Here is a 19,814-nt window from a genome sequence, read left to right as displayed (position 1 = left end):
GAAGAACAACTCCATTTTATTTCTAGAAAGGTCAGTCGTCTTCCGGTAGATGTGACCAATGATCAATTAGAACAAAGCATTTTGGTCACATGACCCGGACGTTTCATAATGTTCCGTCGTTAACGTAACAACGCTGACTGCTGCAACTAACGCGCGTTTCATGAGTATTATAGTATAGTTCATCGTTGGTCGTTGTTATTTCGGTGACGTCCCTAGAACTAATTTCTTAACAATCTGTTATTATATATTTAATTAGAAATAAATCTTAAATGCGTTATGTGTATACTTGATTTAACAACAACAACAAAAAAACAAAGAACGAAAAGAAAAGTTAGAAAATTCTCATAAAAAAATTGTGTGCTGATAACAAAAAAATTGATTAATAATAATAATAATTAGAAGAAGAAGAATAAAACTATTTAGAACATTTAGAAACGTGTGATAGACACACCAAAGTGCATCGATTAATCCTCCTTATGATTATTGGAAAGTTGAAAAATAATTTTCGTAATAATGACAAGTGCAATCTAATCAAATAATATACATGTATATACAGAAATACGTGAATGTATTATTTGTAAGGATTAAATTATTGTTAAACTATACTTGAATAGTTAGTTTTCAATGCGCGGTAAAAAAGAAAGAAAGAAAGAAAGAAAAAACATCCAACCAAGTGTACGAGTGCATAGAAAGTGAAAGTTTTTCTACTTCTATTCGATTGGATTAACTAAAAACTATATTTTAGTTTCTGATCGTTGTAAGTGAACGTTTTTCTAGAAAATAAAAGTACACGAAATATATGGACTGCTTTTTTTCGGTTGCTACGAAACGATTGTCAAACTTTTTAAATATGTCCTCCTAGTGTGTATGTGTCTCTGTAGATATAAAAAAAAAAGAAAAGAAAGATAATTGGACTTTATCGATATAGAGAGTAAGTAAAGTTTGAGTTTTTCTTACGCTGTTCTTTTTTTTTTTTTTTAACGAACGATAGATAAGATTAATCTGTGTGAATGTGCGTGTGTGCGTGTGTGTTAATAAGTAACTATAAACGTGTGAAAACATATTTTATAAGATTAATAGGAAAGAAAAGAGGTAAAACACAATTTTGACTATTTTTATATCTGAAAATGAAATATTTCAATGAAAAGAATATTTTTCGATAAATTAATAATTATCGATTAAATATATATACACACACACACAATGAACTTTTCTTAATCGTTCGCGATTTAGGGTTCGTGAGATTTTTCCTAAATAAAATATGGCTGAATAAGTACCCAGAATTATTCGACCAATCAGAATCGTTTGTTTCGCGAGGGACACCACGTATATTGTTCAAAAGTCAACAACAAAAACTGCAATCTTACTTTCATTCTTTTTTTCAATTGTATTTATCAAATCGAAGAATGATGTAACTTGCTTTTTTTTGTTTCCTCAGTTGAGGGAAACGCGAACGGTGCATAATACTGCAGTACAAAGTTCTCGAAATAGAACCGAGAATGATCGATTTCTTCCTTCCAACCCCCTCCTCACCCCTCTTACCGCTTCTTCTCTTCTATTCACGATGACGTTCAATAAATTTCTTTTTCATCCCTCCCCCTCTCCGCCCCCGACCCCCTTTTTATCGATGTAGTCATTTGCTGCATCGATTGCAATTTTTCTTATTTTTCGAATATAAACATTAAAATATTACGTAATTTATCGATTACCTAATGTGTACATTCCTTCGAAGTATTATAATTATTTTTTTCAAATGTAATTCCCGTTAACTATAATAATTATTATGTTTTTACTCGAGTAGGGAGTACAATTTTCTACCTTACCGACAGATGTTTACATTAAAAAATTGGGGATTTTGTAGCTATAAGTTAAACAAAAAAAAAATCTTTGTAATAATTTATCCTCGTATATATATTTAGCACGTTGTCTGCCACCACATTAGTTTCACGTGTTTTTCCATATTGCCTAGAAATTCTGAAATTAGATATGAAGTAATATCAGTAACGCCGGTCATAGTTGACCCACGTGGCCCCCTTTGAAAGAACAAACGCCCGGACAGTGACCCAAATGAGCGGTCAATGCATTAATTATACATTTATATCTACAATCTATACTAGTTTCACTTTTTACATTGAACGAAAATACAAAAAAATAATATTAATGAGAACCTCTCCCGTTAATTACAAGAAAATTACGTTCAAAGAACCGAGTACAATGTGGGGGGGGGGGCAGGCGCCCCCATTCTATTCTTATTCTATTCATATTCTTCATATATTGTTGCAAAAAACGATCTCTTTCTAATCTCACGTGATTATTCGCCTTGTGAACGTATTTAATTAATGGTTAACAAAAAAGAAAAAAGAAAAGAATAAAAAAACCACCCGTGTATGCGTTCGCATTTTCTATATTTTTCTTTTTTTTCTTTCTTTATTTCCGAACTGCATCACGATTTCAGCCTTGTAACTTAATTAACGTTCAACAAGTTTAACAAGCCTGTTGGCAGACGCGCTTTTGCACTCGCACACACAATCAGTATAAAAATATATGTGTATGATACCTTCTATGCAATTTATAAGGAAGTCTTAAGCGTTAAAATCGACGATTCTTTATTCCCCTTTTATTATTCGTTCCCCCTTTTTGAATTTCTACACGGTACGTTTAATCGACTAATAGAAGCTACATTTTAAAAAAAAAAAAAAGGGAAATAAAAAAACTAGCGTAGTCAGCGAAACGCGTTCAAAGTCAAGATACCGCTTGAAAATACATAGTTACGCTTTGATAAGCACGGTCATTTATTTTTCTTTTTTTTATTCTATTTCTCTCTCTTTTTTTATTTTTTATTTTATTTCTCATTACGAAACACGAGTAAGATAAAAGAAAAAAAAAGGAAGAAATACGAAGAGGAAGCGAAAACAAAATAATAAACATTTTATGCATCCTTCTATTTAAGAGGCAACTTTCTAAAAAGAAATATTAAATAGAGAAACGAATGCATTATTTTTCACTTTCTTTTCTTTTTGTCTTTTTCAATTAAATTTCAATACAGGTTGAATCAAAAGTTATTAAATAATAATTTAACACGTTAATGATGATTACTACGAGGCAAGTTTTACAGTTTTTTCTTTTCCCCCCCATAGAGGCTACAATTCAGATAACTCACGTGATTCCTACGTTGAAGGAATAATAAATGTCGGTCGCAACAAGTTGAAAAATAATTTACAAAACTTTAAAGTTCATTCCCCTCCCCTTACCAGTATATTCTAATTAAATTTTTGTTTTCTAATATTTGTAACAAGGCCGTATATTCGTTAGAACATAAAAGGCCCCGGGCAAGTCATCGTTGGCAATTGGTTGGCACGTCGTTGGTTTTTAAATGCATTGATAAATTTTATTTATCTTTTATACGTAACGGAATTGCAGTATATAATGTATAACAATTTTTATTTTATAGATTCTTTTTTCATTTGTATCCTTCATTTGATCAAGATATTTACCACAAAAATATTATATTATCCTATTCGGTGAAAGGAAATTCTCTTGCGGTGAATGGTCATGCGTGTAACGTTTCGATATCCGATTTCTATTTATCTATCTATTTATCTATTTATTTATCTATATATATATTTAAATTGAAAAGAGAAAGTATAAATGTATCTCTAAATTGTTATACACACACACACCACCTATACAAAATCTAGAAACAGTAATCCAATATCTTGCCAACACAGCTTTCCTGTCGACTTGAACGTTCTATTAAAAAACTGAGAAAACAAATGCGAGCTCCGACTTAAAATCTTTCAACAAGAAAAATCCAGAGAGAGAGAGAGAGAGATTGTAACGACTTTTCAAACTAAATAACGGGATTCATTAAATATTAATATTTGAATTGAATCTAAAATAATTATCTTTCTATATTAAATACGCATATATATACATAATAATTAATACCTACACCCACATGTATATAATACACGAATTGTTCTAATCATTTTTAAACGAATTTAGAAAGAATAATATTATTCTTTTTTTCTTTCTCAATATTTCAAACAAATATTATCTAATAATCAACTTCTCTTGTTTATTTTAGATAAGAATAAACAATAGGTGGTGGTGGTGGTGGTATCGATTAATAAAATAAAGAAGAAGAAGAAGAATGAGTTGGACAAAAAGGATGGCTCGTCATGGTAGTGAAAAATCCCTTCATACTTTGCATTCAATGCATCCTACTCGTGCTACGATTATTCACAACAATAACAACAACAGCAGCAGTAGCAACAATAGTAGCAATAACAATAAGAACAATAACGATGATGGTTCAACGAGAATGAATTCTAGTAACATAGTTAGCCCAAATAAAACTGTTAACAACAACAGTAGTAGTAGTAGTCCTAGTCCTCCTGAGATGGATATCTTATTGGATGATCGAAATGATAGTTTTTCTCCGATATTATCAAGTACTATAAATTCATCTAGCAATAACAGCATAGTTTTTGGTTCCTCTTCGTTGGGTTTAGACTCACGTATACCCAGACCATCATCTAATAACGTTCTGCGCCGTTCCTCGAGCATGCGCATCCGTGGTGAACGGCTTCCAACACACCATTCTCGACCCACTACTACTTTTACTACTACTACCACCCCTGCATCATCATCCTCCTCCTCCTCTTCAAATCTTCTTGGCCAACATCACCAACACCATCACTATCGTCGTCACAACCATCTATTGCTACAGCACCAGCAGCAGCAGTACCACCAACATCCTGATCATCGTATCTTTCCTGTCATCACGGAGAATGGAACCGACTCGCCAAGACAGCGATCACTTGTAAGTTGTTATATCTCTTCATCATTTTCTTCTTTTTTCTTTTGGTTTAATTGTTTTGTATATACCAAGATTTGAATTATTTGACTTGAGCCTTGGGATGAGATATATAATCCCTTTTTGCGTTTTAATCATCACCTATGTATATCTACTTACAAACGAATGACTTTGAATTATTTTCTTTTCTTTATTATTAATATATTTTTTTTAATTAATAATAATAATTGAAATGTGTGTGTATACTTTACTTTTGTCTTTCCTCGGGTATTCTAATTCAATAAGTCTTCCTGTTATGTATTCAGAAACCTTATCAAGAGAATTGGTTGGTTTTTATTGGCCTAAACAATTCCTTCCTTCCTTCCTTTTTGTTTTAAGTATACTTCGTCCATCAAATATTTTCTCTCACCTGTATACATATATACATTTTGTATTTGGAGTTCAAAGGGTTAAGGACAAAACTAAACATCAATACTTGTTCAAAAAGAGAAAAAGAAAGGAAAGAAAAGAAAGAAAAAAGAAATAGAAAAAAAAGTAGAAAAATAAAAACATAAAACAACAAAAGTAAAGTAAACGTCTATATATATGTATGAGTTATCAAAATTTACCATACACGCATACAACAAACAAACAAACTAATTTCCCTTCGGGTTGATCTATAATTTCATATGTTCCTCGTCCTTGATAAGACTGAAACAAGTTAAAAATAATTTATTACAATTTTCTCACGTGAATAATAAAAAGAAACACGACGGTGGAACTAATTAGCATCTCAAATTATAGATTATTATAACTCGCGTGTGTTGCGAGATGAAAAAAAAAGAAAGAAGAGAAAAAAACAAGAGAATGTCATTATCCTGAGTAAAAGATGGTTCATTTTTTCTATCATAATGCATATATCATTTTTGATTACATGACTTATCACTGCATTTAGTCGTCCAACAGGTTGATATTTATAGACACGTAAAGATCGCATGTTTTCAATGTGAAACATGAACGTTTTAACGATACGGAATTATTACATTTTATCTTATCGGTTAAAAGAAAAATACAAAGAATGTAAAATTATTTCTGTTATTTAATGCCAACTCATTCACATAACAGATACAATTTTAATATATTTATTAATATATTAATATTAATATACACATTTGAACTCCCTGAAATGAATATTTCAATTTTGTTATTAACAGCTTTTATATAATAATTTGAAATTATTTGAAATTTTGACCCCTTAACTGAAAAAAATAAAAGATAAAAAATAATTTAATAATTCAATTTGATAAGAGTGAAAATGTCGAGTCATACTCGACATTAAAGTTAGTATAAGATATATATGATGTCGAGTCATACTCGACATATAAAAGCGCAAAATATATATTAATATTAATTTTTAATATATAATATACATATATGCATACACAGAGAAATATACAGAAATATATTATATGAAAAGATTAGTATTATCATCGTGCCAAGAAAATAATACGCAAGATCCAATTAAACTTGGCTAACAACGGTGCGTATAGAATATTTATCGATCTTATCATTGTGTTATCTTTGTCCATGAAATTCTTATATTTCTTAATCCATTTTCATGCGTAGAAAGATGATATACATATATAATTGTTCAATTAAAAGAGAGAAACACGCACACAATATTAACAAAATGAATTATTCATTTATTCGTTTAAAATAATAATAAAATTACTTATCGAACAATCTAATATATATTTTTATATATAAATATGTTTGTGCATATAATGTATATTATTATTTGTGTGGATGTAATCGATAGGATTTTTCTATTATCGTGTTACAGTGATAAGACGGATTATTCAATATTACACTACGATTATTATATACATTTATCGATTAATTATTAAATTGATCAAATTAAAAACTAAGAAAAATAAGTTAATATCAATACGAATCGAATAATATAAACTATTTGTTGTTGTTTTTGAAACACACACTATTGTGTGTGATAATAAAAATATCTTCCATTTTTTATTTGTGTATGTATTTTCATTGAAATGTTCTGTTAAGATAAAGTGTCGGTTATTTATTAAATTGATGATTAAAATCAAAACTTTGGAAAAAAAAAAAACAAGTCAATTAAAACTAATAAATACGACGCGAATCACCTAATAAGTTAATTCATTTTCTTTTCATATTATCGTGCGATGATTAAAAAAAATATCATCATCCACATTCTTTTTCTATTTTATTTTGATATTTATTGAAACGTTTTTAGCAAGAAAAAAATCAAATGTCGGTTATAAATGTTTAAAAAAAATCCCGTTTCTTTTATTACTTTTCTAACTCTTAAACGAAAGATTTATTTTGAATGGCAAAAGAGGAACGATGTTGAATAGTTCGACGAAGAAAAATAAAAAGAAAGAAAGAGGAAGAAAGAAATGAAAGAGAAGGGGATTAGCAAGTAGTATAGTTTCTCTCCCACCTTTCTGAATTATCTATCACCTTAGAAAGAGTAAAAGGAAATGGAAAGAAATGAGGAAAAATAGAGAGAGGGTTGAAAAAGTTAGTAGTAGTAGAGTAATAGTAATAGTAGTAGTAGTAGTAGTAGCAGCAGCAGTGAAGGAAATACAGGGGAACCTACAAAGTGAAGAAACCTAGCTCCCTGACCTTTTCCTAACAGCGCGTCGGCGCAGATCACTTTTCTCGTACTAGAACGGATTCAACATCCTCCCCACCCACGGTTGAAATTTGTATTTAACAACAACAACAAATAATAACAAATATCTAACGTTATGATGTACATTTTCTTCTTACCATTAGTTTTATTTCTTTAAACAAATTTCATCATAAGTAAAACAACTCGTTTCGAGTATCTTGATTAAGTTCAGTCGAATTTTTCAAATAATAGATAATACGTATGGATTCACGGGATTGTAGAAATTCTCTTAGTTGTCCATCGGTTGGTAATATCTATAAATTTATAATAATAATTGTTAATTGAAAATATCGAAAATATAATAAGATTTGTAAAAATCTTTCAAATTTACCTGCCAAGTGTTTTTCGATTGAATTGAATTCATTTTGTTGTTGTTGTTGTTACAGAGCCTCTCACTGACGCCAGCTAGGCCGCGATCAGGACACGCGGCCTCAAGTACAACACCAGGAGCAGCAGCAGACGACAGTGATGCAGAAAGCGTGAGAAGTTACGGAAGTGCATGCAGCACCGCGAGTGCCTGCGATCATGCATCATTTGCTTTGAACGGTACTACTTGGTCTGGTCGATCACGAAAATACGTTGTCCATTGTTCCAATCATACTGGGGACAATGAACAGTATCTTACACCGACCCAAAGGGCCGCCAGACAAATCAGGAGATTCCAGGTAAGTACAATTTTCACTTTAAACACAAATCCCAAGACCCCTTAATAATAAAGTATAAATACTACTAATAAATAAATGATATACAACAATTTAACGTTGAGTTTTGAAAAATGATTTTGTGTATAGGCCCTTTTGAAGGAAGCAAGAATAGAAATAGATGACAAAAATCGAGAGATAGTTCGATTAACCAAAGAGGTTGTTGAGCTTAGATTGTACAAAGCATCATTGAATAGTCCAGATGAAAGAACTGATAGTAGTGATGCCCTAACCGTACGTGAAAACAATCCCTTTTCACCGGAATCACCATGCAAGGATTTATTGGAGGAAGGTTCGTTCGAGAAGGTAACGAGTCCCGAAACTCCGGACAAACGTGCCCAATCGGATGTACCATCCTCTTTAGCGGATTCAGGACATTTTGAAGACGGTTCCGTCCACTCTAAAGATTCTGTGTGCCTGCCGGAAACGGTATTACCCGAACCTTCTGGTAATAATAATCCTCCATCCAATGATGAACCTAAAAACGCCAGTAGAACAGTCTCTGTTGTGGATAGTAGTAGCATTCCTGAAAGAGATGAAGAAAGACGTCGATTGGTTGATCATTATGAAAGCAGAATTGAAGAGATGCACCGAAGACATATCGATGAAATGCAGGAATTGAAACAGAAGCACAATGATAAGGTCATTGAATTAGAAATTATTTATTTATTTTTCTTTCTAATATCTCTTTAGTCGTAAAAATTGATATCTAACGATGATCGAACGGAAAATCCATCCACAATTTAATTAATTGATTTTATTTGTGACGATACACAACAGGTAGAGAGTTTGTTGAATCAATTATCTGAAGTTAATACTCGCTATTGCGAGGTAAGGCCGTCCGTCGATGCTGCGGAAGCTCGAACTCGCGAATTGGAAGTGGAATTGGAGGCTGTGAAAAGTGAACTTGATAAGAATAAAGCTTTAATTAAAGAGCAGGAAGAGAAGGATAAACAATCGTACCTGAAAGTGCATGCGAACGAACAAGAAGCTACTGCACGCACTGACAAAAATGATCAGGTAATTATTAAAGTTTATATTTTTCTTTTTTTTTGTTCTACTTTAATTTTGATTTTATTATATATTTTTAAATGTGTACAAATATTTATCTAGATACCTGAAACCACCACGCAGAAAAAATCATCTTCGAAAGTTAACGCCGCCGATCTGCAACAAGAATTAACAGTTACGAAAGCGGAATTAGAAAAAATTAAGGTAATCTATATTACGTATATATTTGTTTGTTAATTATTATGAAAAGAATGATGTCAATAAGAAATTGTGTATCGATTTTCTATTCGACACGCATTCGAGTTGTTTCAGAATGATATAAAGTAATTATTTGTTTTGTTGATTTGATAAAATTACGCGATGGAAGCAACGAGAATGTTTTAGCAAATAGGATCTTAACTGTTTGAATTTCGTTGTATGAGTTTTCTCAACAAGATTTTTCCAATGAGTTTTGTGATTTAAACGGTTGATTATTATTATCATGATTATAGATGTAAAGTAGACTTCTTCAAATCTCCTCTGAAATACATACACCAATAAACAATTCATTCTATTAATTTAACATATAAAAAGAAATATATTTGATTATAAATTTTGTAATAAACGCATCTCGCATACCTGTTGATTTAATCAAATGTATGAATTTAGAAGGAGAATATAGTAGTTCTCAATCATATTCACTAATTTTAGTTATAGTATCATAATATAAAGAAGCTTTTGTTTTCACGTAATAGAATTTTCACTTGCATTAGAGCTAGTGTCTCTTCGACATCTTTGCATTGTTCGAAAAGCATGCATCTTTTTTCTTTCTCTCTCTCTCTCTTTCGTTCTTCTATCTTTCTTCTCGCTCTCTCCTCTTTCTTCTCAAGAGTATTTTATTATTCATAATTCACTATCTTTTTGTACTAACGATGTGTCACTTTTTTTGGTCGCCGCTCACACTCCAGGATACAAGCTACTCGCCTGAACCTCACATTTCAGCCGATCGTAGCCAAAATTTATTAACCGCTCAGGAGGCTGTTTCTCTCTGGGTCCTTGGCACACGTAAGGTCTGTATTTTTATTCGACTGACAACACCAGAAGAATCCTTCATTCCATTATTCTACGTTGTACGACTGCGTTGTTGCTGCGTCGACTCGCATAAAATATGGCGCACACAGATATCTTCCCCATCGTTATTTTATTTTGCAAGATCGTTCAATAATTATCCATTGCTTGGAAAAAAAAGAAAAAAAAAGAAAAAAAAAAAGAACAATTTCATACCTTTTTCACAAATATATATATGTGTAGTAATTTATAAATATTTTTATATTTATGTTTATATCTCAAATTAGACAATTATTTCAATCCCTTAACGGAATGACTGTGTTCATTGTTTTATCAATAATAATTATATATTCATTTCTATTTGTTTTTTTTTTTTCATAACTTTGTAGCTTCGTTTAATTTGTTAATATTTATAAAATAAAAAGCATGATTGATTGTTATCTCCATGGTTAGAGGCGCATCATTTTTATCGTTGTTAGAAATATTTTAATGTTTTCTTTTTTTTTTTTTTTCATAACATTGACGATCTTAATGCAAATTAGATTTTATTCAAATAATGATGGAACATATATATATATATTAATTTTGTATAAAAGCAAAACAACAAAATAATATTTACAAATATATCCTCTTTCTGGGACGGCTTTTGCTCTTTTAAAAATCTGCATGTTGATTGTCAAGCACAAATGTAGATATATAGTTTTTACCATTTCTTAAATCGGGCCGTACAGTGCACTTGGAAGAAACAGCCTCTTATAATTCATTCGATGTAAGTTTGCACGTGCGCTTGGTGCAATGCACGCTTTCAATATATTTTTCTATATTTGTTTAGAATATATGCCTGCCAATTGTTTATTCATAATCGAATCAAGAAACAACAATATTATATGAAATATTATACTTTTCTTTTTTCCTTTGCATTAAAAAAAATATTTACTGTTTAATAATACACACGCGTGCGCACAGTGTATATAAATATAATAATACATAATAATGATTATAATAATAATAATGTATAATAACGCTGTTATTTTTTATTTTTGTTATTTTTTATATATATATTAGGCAATGTATCGAAGTATCGTGGAAGCAAAATACAAGAAGGACGAATTGGATCTAGTAATCACCTTGCAGTTCCTAAAATCAGCATTTTATTATTTCCTGACTGATAAAGAAAATCATCTTGGACATCTGAACGCCATCGAAAGTATCTTGGGTTTTACTGAAGCTGAGAAAATCAACATTGATAAGATTTACGGATCTGCAAGAAAATATTAATTACTTATATACAAGGTTTATATATAGAAAGTGATGTGTATCTATTGTTGTCAGACATATGGTGTTAACGTGTTCTTCATATTTATATTACTTTTCTTGATATAATAATATTTATAACTTTATATACACGAATATTATAGAGAACTATATACATATATATATATATATAATTCTCTTGAAGTAAATGTTTATAGATAAACATTACTTTCTATTTACATAAAGTTCATACAGAAGAAAGAAAAAGAAAGAAAGAAAAAGAAAAAAATTAAATATGTATATCAACGATATCCTACTTTTTATTTCTAATGAATTTTTGTTGTTTTTACAAATAAAATTGAACACTGTATGTCGTATATTAATCTTTATCGTACTGCTGCCGGTTAGCAGACAATTTTAATAATTTTAATACTAACATCTATTTTAACTTTTGCTATGCGATGAGAAAAAACATTTAGAAATTGTAAATGTATGTACGTATGTTACTAATTTAATTGTCTTTAAATTATATGATAGTTATACATATATATACAAGGTGTCTGAAGTTTTTCCAGCCAAACAGTGTCAATGTATTCCATGTACGAAAATAAGAAAAACTTTTCGGAAACCTTGGAAATATATAAAAATATTGATTTCTATAAATGGATATGTATTTCATAGAAATGTGAATGAAATAAGTTATTTTAAATATTAAAACTTTTCTTTATGTTCTCTATAATTAATAATATATAAATTATTATTTATATCAGTATTTAATTGTTAGTATAATAAACTGAACTCTAAGGCCTATATTTATAACTGTTTAAACAAAAAATAATTATAATAATAATAATAATAATAATAATAATACATTATTTTTCATATTAATTTTTTGAAATACATATCCACGTTGTGTATGCATAGAGAAAAGAAGAAAAAAAAAAAGTAAATTAAAATATGAAAGACAACTACGTATATTATAAAAGCCACAAAATAATACTTCTGTTCGACTGGTAGAATATTTTACATTGTCATAGAGAAAAATTTACTAAAACTATTATATAGAACTATTGAATTAGATTGATAAATATAAATAATTGAAAATTTCTCATTTTTAAAAAAATGTTCATTTACGAATTATACCTTATTGTTTGTTTGTTTCGAGGTTTTTATTTTTGGTGGCACGTTGTAATTCGATGAGAAGAGTAATAAGGAGACTGAGAAGATTGCCTTTTTATCTGCTTATATATATATCTGCTTAAATCTTGCCTTTTAAATCTGCTTATTATAATTATTCTAGTTATTAGAGAAATTCATGGTGAAAGTGTTATTTAAGCTAAATATATTATGAACATTAAGATAATAAGAAAATATAAGCACACTACTTGTAAAACATATTTATTGTACACGTACTTCCTCGATAGAAATTCTTCGCACCAACGACGACTATTATTTTAATGTATTTTTTAACTGCCAATATTTGAATTAAAACAGATACTTCCATCGATTAACAGTATTCCACTGTGATATTGATATATATATATATATATATAAATATATATTTAAATGATTTCTAATATTAGAAGTACATTGTTGGGTGGAAATATTCCTCGATGGAATTATTCATTAAGTATATTGTTTTTCAAAACATACTGCTAATACAAATGTTAGATATCTGCAAAACATCATCGATTTTTATTGAAAACCCAACGTCACATTTGTGATGATAATTAATGAAAAAAACCAAGTTAATCTAGGCTGTGGTTAATATTTATTTTCTGCAGCATGGTAGTAGTAAACATGTTAAAAAAAAAATTATACGAATAAAATATCCTTAAAGATAAAAAGAAAAGGGAAAAAAAAAAGGATTATACTCACCCTGTGCAATAATTTGTATCCAAACCAAAGATATTTCGAGCTGCCTATTAATCTAATAGTCTTACATTTTATAACTTTAGATTTTTCTTTTTAAACACTTAAATTAAAATTATCTTACAAAGATAATTAACGTGAGCTCTTAATGTTAAATCGATATTAGAACTAAAATTATTTCCTATCATTCCAATGTGTTAATTTCATATATTTTATTAAATTAACACATTAAGCGCCCAAACCTAAATGAAAAGTCTAAGGTTTGTCCATAGGAACCGGTGCATGGCGTTTAATGTGTTAACAGAAATTCCATGTTCCTATGGTGCCAATGATTTGAAAATTAAAGAGTAACCTAACATAATACTTTATTCGAAACTACTTTTCTGATTTTATATTCCTTTAAATGAAAGCCTAAGTAATTATATTATTATTATTATTATTATTATTATTATTATGCGCTGCAATTCTATTTATTTCAATATGCACATAACATAAACTAACGTAACTAATTACGAATTTGAAATAATCTTCTTTTTTTTATAGATATTAAATAGTAAATACAAAATGAGAAAGTAATCATATCTACATAAATAAATTAAATATAAATAAATAAAAAAGAATTTTATCTGCGTTCTGTATAATTTATTTACTCGATGTCGTCAATAAACATTGATATTTGTTCAGGAGTCAGATATTAATGTGTCGAACTGAATGTAGAGTATGTAAATAATTCTATAATAAAGATACAATTCAAAGCTATACAAATATCTAATTACAGTGGATAATCAGTTAACTAATAATTTGGGTTGCTAACAATTTGAACAAAAAATATATGCTCAAATAACGATATCTTATAACAAATACAAGAAGCTACACTGTGTGTAAGATCTGTATAATTGTATGATGATTGGTTAATAAATAATTCATGTAAAAAATTTTTTAACTGATCACCCACTGTATATACTATTTCATTGTTAACTCCTTGCACTATGATTTACTTGTAAGATTTGCAACGAGTAGAACCAGTATTTCTCATATTTTGTATTCACAAATTTCATTCATTGTTATAGTGCAAGGAGTTGACTTTCATTTTGGTTAATTAACTGAAAAAAGGAATGTCATAAAGACGATTAAAAACTTTATACCCCGATACGTTAGAATTTTTTAATATTTTTTATAAGACAATCGTAAAATACAATATTTGTACATTACTTTTTCCCAGCAACTATGATACCATCATACTTCTGCTGGAACCATTTCATAGCGTCCTCTTTAGTTAATCTGTGAGGAAAACCAACTTTTCCAGTTTTTCTTCGTCTGTGGGCTACATTAAAACCTATAAATTTGAACGCGCATGTATTAATAAATAAATCTTTCTTATAAACGTGTAAATGAAAAGAAATATAAATGAATAATAAAATGTAGATTCAATTAAGTAACACACCCAGTAGAAGAAGTGGGCATGTGTTGCAAATATAAAACATTTTATTTAGCACATGTTTTTACAACGATAGACATCAACAATAAATAACGAAGATATCTATAATACCAGATAATGTGCAAACTAACAGAAATGATAGATAAATAAATTCAACAATAACTAACCTGGGCGTCCAAGTACAACATAAAAGTCCAGACCATAGATACCAATGCTTGGATCATATTTAATACCTAAATCGATGTGTTCTTGGATACCAAATCCAAAGTTTCCAGTACCAGAGAAGTTTTCTCTTCTCAATTCGTATTCACGTACCTACAAAAATACAATGCGACAATTAATAACAATAGAGAATAATCGCATAGAAATAATACAATGAAAGATGTTTTATAAACTAACTTTTAATCCTCGTTCAAGAATTTCTTCTGCTTTTACTCCTCGAACAGTACAGTGTACAGCAATTTTTTCATTACGACGAATACCAAAGGAACGTACAGTGTACCTTGCTTTGGAGAAAACTGGTTGTTGACCGGTTAGCTGTTCCAATACCTAAATACCATACCAGTATGATATACTCAATGTTCTTTTACTATAATTTAGTTTTTACAAAACTTTTAGTTCTTGTTTATATAATATTTGCATTTTTACAAACAACATACCTTAGCCGCTCTTGTTAGTCTGTCACCGGATTCACCCACACAAATGTTCAAACATAATTTACGGATTCTAACTTCGCGCATAACATTTTTGGATGCATCCTTAGGCTCCTTTTTGGTTTTCTTGATTTTCTCATCCTTCTTTTCTGTGGTTTTCTGCACATCCAGGAATAAAATTGTATTAACACTCATAGAACTAAATCTTTTTAGGTTACCTTGTTCAATGATAATAAAATCAAAGTTATTATTATAATTTGATATATTATTATCGCATAAATAATAATTATTTTTTGTTAATATTATAAAACAAGATATTACATTGAAATAATCATTTTTCAAAGGTTATGGTTTCAATGCACGCTAATCGAAAACAAGCATGTAAAGTCGACTAACTGTTACACGTACATATGATACAAAAATCTTGACTTAATTAATAATGATTATTATTTATTATTAAATAAAAGTGATATTATTGTTGTTACAAATAAAATGAGTAAAAAATTGAAAGGATGTCAAAGATTTATTAAGATATTTTTAATTAATTTCTGTATTACGATTCCGACTTACCGCCATTTTGAAAAGTAAAGGTTACCAAGAGGAACTTTAGTAAAAGATACGCATACAGATTTATGCCGTATAAGAAAGAACGACCGAGATGCGCTCTGATGTACGATATCTGAACTATCTATCTCGATTCTCGAATCGAGTATCGAACTAGACTTCTAGTCTACTATTAAGTAACTATACTTAGAAGTAACTATACTTAGAAGTAACTATTATAATAGTTAGTAAGCCATGTTGGTTTAATAGTTTTCAGCACTAAAGAATATAAAAATACATAGAAACTTTTTTATCTACCCAGTTTCATTTTAGTTACTACCAGGACCACCAGAGGACGATAGTAGGTATTTACTGCAATGATAGTAAAACAAAGAATATTGTATTCTTTGATAGTATATATAGTATAATAACATTGTAACAGAATTTTAAATAATTATATTTAATTTTTAATGTATAAACACATGTGTGTGTGTGTGTGTGATGACTTCAAAGGGTAAAATTGTTCTGTTATATAAGTAAAGTACATTAAAATAATTGTTAATTAATCGATACAAGTGTTAATTAATGTCTAAAAGCTCGGGTAATATGATCTGTGCACCATCCTCTTCGAAATTTATCTTCAAACTGGCACGTTGTTATCTATGAAAGTACTTTTATTAGATATTGTTTATATGACTTTCCGAACGATGCGCATGTGTGTAACGGGAATAATATTTGTAATAAATACGATTTCCTTATTTTGGAGAAAGTCATATAAATAATATTTAATAAAACTACTTTTTTATAGAGGACAATGACTCAGTTCAATGGTGGATTTCGAAGGGGACGGTACATAGATTATATATTCCGAGCTTTTAAACAACAATAAGCATTTCTATTGATTAATTAACAATTATTTTAATATTGTAATACACTCTACTTATATTTCAGATTGTTTATACATATATGTATTGATTGAATTAAAGTTCGTTAAAAAATGCAAAATTTCGATTGATTTTAATTCTCGAATATCCAAACGATACGATCTAAGTTAAAAATAAATACGTATTTTCTTAATTTCTCTGTTTTTTTTTGTTTTTCTAATTATAATAAATAATCGATAATAATCATAAATAAAATTACACAAGAGTTTTGTATTTTAAATTGAATTTTTCTCCCAAACAAATTTTATCCTTCTGAAAATCCAATTTCATCCGTTTGCAAATTAAATTTAATCTTTGGAATTAGTGTTTTCCAAAAATTTTAAACTCATATCCCTTATTTGTAAAAATTATAATGAATTTATTTCGTAAACAAGAAACGATTAGCTGAATTTTGGATAAAAGCTTTAGAGAAAAGAAAAAAAGGAATCTAAAACAATTCTGTAGACAAATTTGATTTGCAAATAGTTGAATTTTAGGTGCAAAAGAAAGTCTGCGCAATTTTATATTATTGAAATAATTTAATAAGAATTATTCTATAATTAAAACTAGAATTTCTCTCAAGTTCATATATATTTATATAAATTTAAGTATTATAATATGAAATTATATCAAAAATAATTCTTAATAATTATTCAAAGGGGGGAGGGAGAAATTGGAAAATAAATGTAAAGCGTGAAGAATTTCATTTTTGTCATTACATATGTAAATGAAATGATCCTATCTATTCGTTGTTAAAACATTTTCATAGTTAATTATAATAATTGAAAATATATAAAAAAAAAACAAAACAAAAAAAAAATCATAATTTATTTGTAATATACACAGGAATTAAAGTAAATAAAAATTGTACAAAAGAAAAAAGAAAAAAAGAAAAAGAAAAAATATCTAATAATATACACGCAACTGTATATACAGTGGAAAATCCCAGAAGTATTCACTGTCAATATAAAACAATCAATATTTTCTTCTAAATACAATATATTCAAATACTTGTATTACATAGAAAAAATATATTTTAGGATTATTCAACTTTTAAATTTTAATATATAAAATGTTGATTGAAAAAGAGTATTTTATTATAAGAGAAATCAAATTGTACATAAATGAAAAGAAAAATTGATCTTACAAAAATATACTTTCTAATCGATTCGATAGTATTTATAAAGATGCGATGTCGAATCAATCAATCAAGTATTATTACTTACAAAAACAAAAAATAATAAATTGTATTATTATTATATTTTATATTGATACAAAAATATTCCACTAGTGAGATCAATTTTTGATTATCATTTAAATAAAATTATATTACTCATTCAGATCAAATTTATATATATATATATCAATATGTAAGTTTAATAATCCTAAATATAAATTTTTATGTTTCGACAAAATTCGAAGTTTTGCATTACCAAGCAACAAATATGAATTATTTACAATTTACAGTAGGAACGAGTACGAATATTCCTGTGACTCACTGTATACACACATATATCTATATATCTATATATAAATATAAAAATAAAGAATTTAGAAAGTAAAAAGAAAAAAAAAACAAACAAAAAAAGGTAATGCATATTGAAAAATAGATAGATTAAAAGTAAGGGAGACTTTTCATGTAAGTTTTTTAATCATAGTTATTATTATCGTTAATATCCATATAATTATCAATAACTACAGTAAAACACAAAACAAAAATGGTGATATCTGTACATTCTCCTTAAGTGATTATAACATAAACCTCCTCCTCCTCCTCCTCCTCCTCCACCTCCTCTTCATCTTCTTCACCTTATTATTTTTTTTTCTTCTTCTTCTTTATTTCTTTTTGTTGTTGTTCTTGTTGTTGTTTTTGTTGTTGTTGTTGTTGTTGTTTCTTTTAATTTTTTTTTTCTTTTTGTATACCAGTAGAGTTTAGAGTGTCTACTATTAATATAGGAAGAAACTAAATCAAAATATTCACAGATAATTTACAAGATAGGTGAGAGGCGTTTTTTATTGGACGCACGCATCGCGAATCCAAATACTCATTTTCTTCACCTTTTCTTTTTTTTCATCTTCTATCTCTCTCATACGTACACATACGCAAGCACAAACCCCAACACACCACCAACATACATATATATCCCCACACACTAATCCAGCAAGGATGATACATACGTTTAACATACACACATATTACATACATACATACACGGCATGGCATACATACGTACACGTTTTTTTTTTAATCGCTATCTTTCTCTTTCTCTCGTTTATTATTATTATTTTTTTTTTTTAATTATAATTATTATTATTATTATTATTATTATTATTATTATTATTATTATTATTTCATATCTCGCGTATATAAAACATTTATAATTTTTTTGTTTTGTTTTGTTTTGTTATCTTGTCTTTTCTTCTTTTTCATTTTCATCATCTTCCTCTTCTTCTTCTTTTTCTTCATCTTCTTCATCATCATAATCATCATTATCATTATCATAATCATCATCATCATCATCATTAATTCCCCCTCCCCATTGTTTGTTATGTTTCTCTGGTTTTTTTTTTTTTTATTCAATCAATTGCGAGGGTTAATGCAATTAAAAATTAAATCTAATTATCTTAAGAAATATGAAGAAGAACGAAGAAAGAATGTAAAACCAAAAAAAAAAAAAGAAAAAATGAAACGAAAAAGTACAAGTGGAAAATTCAATTATAATGTATGTATATATAAACAAGTAAAAGAAAATAAAAAGTAAAAGAAAAGAAAAGAAAAGAAAAATATAAAGTAAAAATCCACGTTTGGTAATAAAAAAAGAAATTAATTATATTATTTATAATATATATATATA

General features: G+C 28.4%; 2 protein-coding genes across 3 annotated transcripts; one reads left to right on the top strand and one right to left on the bottom strand.

Annotated features, from left to right (window-relative positions):
* Positions 1 to 101: 101 nt before the first annotated feature.
* Positions 102 to 12,072, top strand: LOC106786099 (nuclear transcription factor Y subunit gamma). Of its 2 annotated transcripts, XM_014747127.1 has the most exons (8): positions 102 to 931; positions 4,088 to 4,825; positions 7,904 to 8,182; positions 8,309 to 8,860; positions 8,999 to 9,238; positions 9,332 to 9,433; positions 10,177 to 10,278; positions 11,342 to 12,072. In XM_014747127.1, the coding sequence occupies exons 2-8, from the start codon at positions 4,154 to 4,156 to the stop codon at positions 11,552 to 11,554; spliced, it is 2,160 nt and encodes a 719-aa protein (XP_014602613.1). In that variant the 5' UTR covers positions 102 to 931; positions 4,088 to 4,153; the 3' UTR covers positions 11,555 to 12,072. The 2 variants fall into 2 exon arrangements, with proteins under 2 accessions (XP_014602613.1, XP_014602614.1); XM_014747128.1 differs by lacking the exon at positions 10,177 to 10,278.
* A 2,480-nt stretch (positions 12,073 to 14,552) lies between these two features.
* Positions 14,553 to 16,154, bottom strand: LOC106786100 (60S ribosomal protein L11). Its single transcript, XM_014747129.1, has 5 exons — positions 16,064 to 16,154; positions 15,500 to 15,652; positions 15,240 to 15,389; positions 15,008 to 15,155; positions 14,553 to 14,738 (listed from the first exon to the last, which is right to left on the bottom strand). The coding sequence occupies exons 1-5, from the start codon at positions 16,067 to 16,069 to the stop codon at positions 14,611 to 14,613; spliced, it is 585 nt and encodes a 194-aa protein (XP_014602615.1). The 5' UTR covers positions 16,070 to 16,154; the 3' UTR covers positions 14,553 to 14,610.
* Positions 16,155 to 19,814: the final 3,660 nt, after the last annotated feature.

Source organism: Polistes canadensis, unplaced genomic scaffold, assembly GCF_001313835.1.
Source record: "Polistes canadensis isolate GaletaPanama2010 unplaced genomic scaffold, ASM131383v1 scaffold_65, whole genome shotgun sequence".
NCBI lineage: Eukaryota > Metazoa > Arthropoda > Insecta > Hymenoptera > Vespidae > Polistes > Polistes canadensis.
The sequence above is the reverse complement of the archived record's forward strand: the minus strand, read 5'-3'. Positions and strand labels throughout refer to the sequence as shown.

Coding starts and splice junctions, on each gene's coding strand:
- LOC106786100 (XM_014747129.1), bottom strand. Junction 15,390..15,499: donor GACTAACAAGAGCGGCTAAG/GTATGTTGTTTG, acceptor TATGGTATTTAG/GTATTGGAACAGCTAACCGG. Junction 15,156..15,239: donor TTCTTGAACGAGGATTAAAA/GTTAGTTTATAA, acceptor GTATTTTTGTAG/GTACGTGAATACGAATTGAG.
- LOC106786099 (XM_014747127.1), top strand. CDS start 4,154: ATGAGTTGGACAAAAAGGATGGCTCGTCATGGTAGTGAAAAATCCCTT. Junction 8,183..8,308: donor GACAAATCAGGAGATTCCAG/GTAAGTACAATT, acceptor TTTTGTGTATAG/GCCCTTTTGAAGGAAGCAAG. Junction 10,279..11,341: donor GGGTCCTTGGCACACGTAAG/GTCTGTATTTTT, acceptor TATATATATTAG/GCAATGTATCGAAGTATCGT.